The sequence below is a fragment of the Gorilla gorilla genome, chromosome 6 (assembly GCF_029281585.2).
Source record: "Gorilla gorilla gorilla isolate KB3781 chromosome 6, NHGRI_mGorGor1-v2.1_pri, whole genome shotgun sequence".
Taxonomy (NCBI): Eukaryota; Metazoa; Chordata; class Mammalia; order Primates; family Hominidae; genus Gorilla; species Gorilla gorilla.
In genome coordinates, this window is record NC_073230.2 from 64089001 (window position 1) to 64095000 (window position 6000).

The following is a 6000-nucleotide window of genomic DNA, read 5'->3' on the forward strand; positions in this document are numbered from 1 at the left end:
GTTGTTTTTTTTTTTTTTTTTTTTTTTTTTAAGATGGAGTCTTGCCATGTCGCCCAGGCTGGAGTGCAGTGGTGTGATCTTGGCTCAGTGCAACCTCCGTCTCCCAGGCTTAAGCGATTCTCCTGCCTCAGCCTTCTGAATAGCTGGGATTACAGGCATGCGCCGCCATACCTGGCTAATTTTTGTATTTTTAGTAGAGACAGGGTTTCACCATGTTGGTCAGGCTGGTCTCGAACTCCTGACCACATGATCCACCTGCCTTGGCCTCCCAAAGTGCTAGGATTACAGGTGTGAGCCACTGCGCCTGGCCAACATCCGTTGTTTTTTGACTTTTTAATCATAGCCATTCTGACTGGTGTGAGATGGTATCTCCTTGTGGTTTGAATTTGCATTTCACTGTTGATGAATGATGTTAAGCATTGTTTCATATGTTCGTTGGCTGCTCGTATGTCCCACTTTTTGATGGGGTTGTTTTTTTTTTTTTCTTGTTGAGTTCCTTGTAGATTCTAGATATTAGTCCTTTGTCAGATGCATGGTTTGCAAATATTTTCTCCTGTTGTCTGTTTACTTTGTTGAAAATTTCTTTTGCAGTGCGGAAGCTTCTTAAGTCCCAGTTCTTTATCTTTGCTTTTGTTGCATTTGCTTTTGAGGTCTTAGTCGTAAATTCTTTGCCTGGGCCAATGTCCAGAAGAATTTTTCCTAGGTTTTCTTCCAGGTTTCTTATAGTTTCAGGTCTTATGATTAGGTCTTAATGTAATACATCTTGAGTTAATTTTTGTAGACGGTTAAAGATAGGGGTCCTGGCCGGGCGCGGTGGCTCATGCCTGTAATCCTAGCACTTTGGGAGGGTGAGGTGAGGTCAGGAGATCGAGACCATCCTGGCCAACATGGTGAAACCCTGTCTCTACTAAAAAATACAAAAAATTAGCTGGGCGTGGTGGCACGTGCCTGTAATCCCGGCTACTCGGGAGGCTGAGGCAGGAGAAATCGCTTGAACCAGGGAGTCGGAGGTTGCAGTGAGCCGAGATCACGCCACTGCACTCCAGCCTGGTCAACAGAGCAAGACTCCGTCAAAAAAAAAAAAAAAAAAAAAAAAAAGATAGGGGTCAGGTATCATTCTTCTACATGTTGGCTATCCAAGTTTTCCTGCACCATTTATTGAATAGGATGTCCTTTCCCCATGTATATTTTTGTTAACTGTGTCAAAGACCAGTTGATTGTAGGTAAGTGGCTTTACTTATGGATTAGCTATTCTGTTCCATTGATCTATGTGTCTGTTTTTGTACCAGTACCATGCTACTTTGTTTCCTGTAGCCTTTTAGTATAATTTGAAGTCACATAATGTGATGCCTCCAGCTTTGTTCTTGTTGCTTAGGATTGCTTTGATTATTCAGGCTCTTTTTTGGTTCCCTAGGAATTTTAGGATTGTTGTTTCTAATTCTGTGAAAAATGACATTGGTAATTTGATAGGAATTGTGCTGAATCTGTAGATTGCTTTGAACAGTATGGCCATTTTAATGATATTGATTCTTCAAATCCATGAGCATAGGATGTTTTTTCATTTGTTTGTGTCATCTACCATTTCTTTCATCAGTGTTTTGTAATTCTCCTTATAGAGATCTTTCACATCTTTGGTTAAATGTATTCCTAGGTAATTTTGTGTGGCTATTGTAAATGGGATTGCCTTTTGTAAATGGGAATTCTATTGTAAATGGGATTTGCCTTGGTTTGGTTCTCACCTTGAATGTTAAAAGTATATTGAAATATTACTGATTCTTTTACATTAATTTTTTTCTTATTTTTGAATATATGTATGTGTGTATATATATGTGTGTGTGTGTATATATACGTTTATGTGTGTGTGTGTGTATATATATATATGTATTTTTTTAAGCAGAGACAGGGTGTCATCATGTTGCCCAAGCTGGTCTTGAACTCGCAGGCTCAAGCTATCCTCCCACCTCAGCCTCCCAAAATGCTGGGATTATAGGCATGAGCCACTGTACACTAATTTGTATCTTGAAACTTTTACTGAAGTCATTTATCAAATCTTTGGGGTTTTCTAGGTATAAGATCATGTCATCAGCAAACAGAGATCATTTGACTTACTGTTTTCCAGTGTGAATATCCTTTATTTCTTTCTCTTGCCTGATTGCTGTGGCCAGGACTTCTGGTACTATGTTGAATAGTAGTGGTGAGAGTGTGCATCCTTGTCTTGTTCTAGTTCTTAGGGGAATGCTTTCAACTTTTTCCCATTCGATATGATGTTGGCTGTGGGTTTGTCATATATGGCTTTTATTATTTTGAGGTATATTCCTTTGATGCCTGGTTTGTTGAGGGTTTTTTGGTTTTGTTTTTGTTTTTTAAGACAGGGTCTTACTCTGTCGCCCAGGCTTCAGTGCAGTGGTGTGATCTTGGCTCACTGCAACCTCTGCCTCCCAGGCTGAAGCGATCCTCCCACCTCAGCCTCCCAAGGAGTTGGGACTACAGGCACAAGCCACCACACCCAGCTAATTTTTGTATTTTTTGTAGAGACAGGGCCTCATCATGTTGCCCTAGCTGTCTCAAACTCCTGGCCTCACGTGATCTGCCTGCCTCAGCCTCCCAAAGTGCTGGGATTACAGGCATGAACCACCGTGCCTGGCTCCACTGCGCCCCAGCTTCTACCCGTGGGTTCTGTGACAGGTTCCAGCACTCTTCCCTCAGCCTTCCCCTCCAGCCACGGTCATTCTCACCTGTAACCTTGGTTCTTTCTGCAGACAACTGGCTCTGCCATCTCTAGTTGCCTATCTTGGGGAAAAACCCGTCTGCTTCTCCTGACTGTGGGGCTTCTTCCAAGCTTATGCTTAGGGAATGAAGAACCTATTTCTTAAAGTGTTTTTAAATCACTCCTGAAAGGTCTGACTGTTAATGAAGGAGTTTTGAAATGTTAGATTCCTGCCATGCTTGGAATGGCTGCCTTATCTCACAGGACCATTTCACTGGAACTGCAGTTTTCTCTTTTAAAAAATTGCTCCTCAGAATGGCTTCTTTCTTTATTTCCATCACTCACATTTTAAAATAGATTTCTGAGGTCAACCTTTGTGAACAGAAAAAGATGTATTCCTTCATGATTATTAGCAAGTAATAATACAATCTTACTCTGTTGTTGAAACATGTGTTTTTCCATCTTTCTAAAGAAAACAGTCACTGTTTCTCGAGGCAGAGAGCATGTGTTCTCTGTTCTGGAAAAGGTAAGAAAAGGACTGAGGCTGAATTTGTTGTTATTGACACATGTACACCTCTGCCTTTTGTAATGTGTGAATCTGAGAAATTCTAAAAGTGCTTTTTGATTCAAGAATGCCACACCTTACTGTGCTCTGTCTGTGTGAAGAATAGTTTGTATATCTCCTTACAGACTCTGTAAGCCCCTAGATAGCTGAGACTGCTGGATTTCTTCTGCTGACCCTGGTGCATCTCATTACAGGTCTTCAACCTAAAATTCTATCTTACAAGATCCTTGCCAGGATGCAGATTTGAATACCATAGTGAAGTCTGTACATGAAGAAATGATGCTTTTAGGGAGGGAAAAAAAAGGTAATAACAACCTTCAAGAGCCCCTACATCTCAACTCGGCATAAACAAGGCAAGATTCTGAGAGTGGCCGCCCCTGGAAGCAGAAATTATTCTTGTGGCTATCCATTGGCTCCTGAGGCTCTAATCAGAGATGGGGCACCTTTAGTACCAGGGGAGTGGCTGTTGCCCATAAGGTACTGGACATCAACTTTCAAGAGCAGCCCCAGCTCCTGAAGCTGTTGGTCCTGGTGCATCTCCTGACTTTCATGTAGAAGATAGCAGAGCTTTGGCGACATTACAACATAAGAACTGCAGAGAGGTGTAATCCCAGTGGAAGACTGAATCGAGAGACTCAAAAAGGAAGGTAAACACTTGGAAAAATGAGAATAGTGACATCTCCTTTGCATATTGGAAGGATCACCTTAGGGGAGAGGAGAGGCAGATCTCTGGAGTATTCACTTTGGGGTGAATTCATTCCTTGTGGGGATAAAGAGTAAGAATGGACCCTCACCCATGTGCTCCCCATCGCCTCATCCCAGTAGTTCTCATCTACACTTAGAGTCACTTGGAGACTTTACAATTTAAAATGCTGTTGCTCAGACCCACCCCAGATCAATTAAATCCAAATCTCTGAGTGTAGGGGCTGAACACTGGCTTCTTTTTAAATTGCCATCAGTATTTAGCCAGGGCTGAAAGCCCCTGAGCCTCCCCTATGCCACAACAAGGGGAGTTGCACCCCCGAAGACAGACAGTTCTGCATTGAATTCCCGAACGTCATAGAGGAGTAGAGACGTCACAACCTTTAGGCTTATGTCTTAGAGGGCTTCTCAGTACTGTCTGCCATACCTACACAAAGCAGAATCTCCAGGATTTAAATTTAGCCTTCGTGTCGTATATTAACAAGATGCTTCTCTTTTTCCTAGTTATGCCTTCTCAGAATGCTGTTTTTTCTCAGGAGGGGAACATGGAGGAGAAAGAGATGAATGATGGCTCACAGATGGTGAGATCTCAGGTAAGTTCAGTTTTCCTCTCCTCTGAAATGCCAGTGTTCTCAGAATGTGGGCACTTTTACTTTTTCATTTCTCAGAAGTGCTGAGTCACAAAAATCCAGAGCCCAGGAGATTCATGTGACAGATGATATACTCTCCACAGCATGTTTTCCATTCACCTATGTAGCTCTTTCTAGCTCTTCCCTCCTTCCAGCATTTTCACCAGACTCAATTTCATGGATTCCTGCCTGTGCTGGACGCTGTGAAGAAAACAAAACAATGGACTGTCTTTTAATCGTCCTTAAATAGCTCACTAAAATTTAAACAATGCTTGCATTCTCTGTGTAAACACAGTGACTGATGCCCAGGCCCCTAAGACTGCTTGGAGCTAATGGGATTAATAAGAATGCCTGAGGGTAACATCTATCACAAATTAATGTTTCCCAAGCAGCTGTTGTATCTCTTCCAAAACCTGTTTAAATCTGTTTTGATTCCTTTTTTTTTTGAGACAAAGTCTCGCTCTGTTGCCCAGGCTGGAGTGCAGTGGCACGATCTCGGTTCACTGCAACCTCTGCCTCCTGGGTTCAAGTGATTCTCCTGCCTCAGCCTCCCGAGTAGCTGAGACTACAGGTGCCCACCACCACGCCCGGCCACTTTTTCGTATTTTTAGTAGAGATGAGCTTTCACTGAGTTAGCCAGGATGGTCTCGATCTTCTGTCCTCGTGATGCACCCACCTCAGCCTCCCAAAGTGCTGGGATTACAGGTGTGAGCCACCACGCCCAGCCTAAGTCTGTTATGATTCTATAATCTGATTCGGTATTATGTAAACTGGTGAGTATGAATGCAACAAGAGTTGTTTCTATGAAAACTAGTCAAATGCTTTGGAAGGAGTTGATAAATGCTGTCACTTTTTAAAAATTGCTGTCAAATTAGGTGTTAGCAATACCACCTCACTGAAGAAAAATCATAAAACTCTCAGGATTCCTCCACAAATATTTGCCACGTGTCAGTTGCTTGTGTAACTGACTTGTGAGACTGCTTCATGAAACAGAAACTGTTGCATTATAGGTATGAGCACCCATTCTTTAAAATCACTCATAGAAAAGGCTTAGCTGGCTGAGTGCAGGGGCTCATGCCTGTAATCCCAGCACTTTGGGAGGCTGAGGTGGGCAGATCACAAGGTCAGGAGTTCCAAGACCAGCTTGACTAATATGGTGAAACCCTGTCTCTACTAAAAATACAAAAATTAGCCAGGCGTGGTGGCAGGTTCCTGTAGTCCCAGCTACTCAGGAGGCTAAGGCAGGAGAACCACTTGAACCTGGTAGGCAGAGGTTGCAGTAAGCCGAGATCGTGCCACTGCACTCCAGCCTGGGCAACAGAGCGAGACTCCATCTCAAAAAAAAAAAAAAAAAAAGAGGCTTAGCTTTATTTCCAAAGATGAGAAAATGAATGCAC

The 6000-nt window shown here is 42.7% G+C and overlaps 1 protein-coding gene across 6 annotated transcripts in view; it reads left to right on the top strand.

Moving 5' to 3' along the window:
• Positions 1-6000, top strand: part of ZNF713 (zinc finger protein 713) — a 60411-nt gene that overhangs the window by 22568 nt on the left and 31843 nt on the right. For 2 of the 6 annotated variants that reach the window (XM_055347099.2, XM_019030738.4), the window contains exons 3-4: positions 3467-3919; positions 4479-4567. Coding sequence is in view for 4 of the 6 variants with exons in the window: in XM_019030738.4 (XP_018886283.1) it covers positions 4481-4567 (87 nt within the window). In the remaining 2 variants the exon portion in view is untranslated. The remainder of the gene's footprint in view (positions 1-3466; positions 3920-4478; positions 4568-6000) is intronic. The other 4 variants (XM_031007102.3, XM_055347101.2, XM_019030740.4 and 1 more) reach the window with 3 other exon arrangements.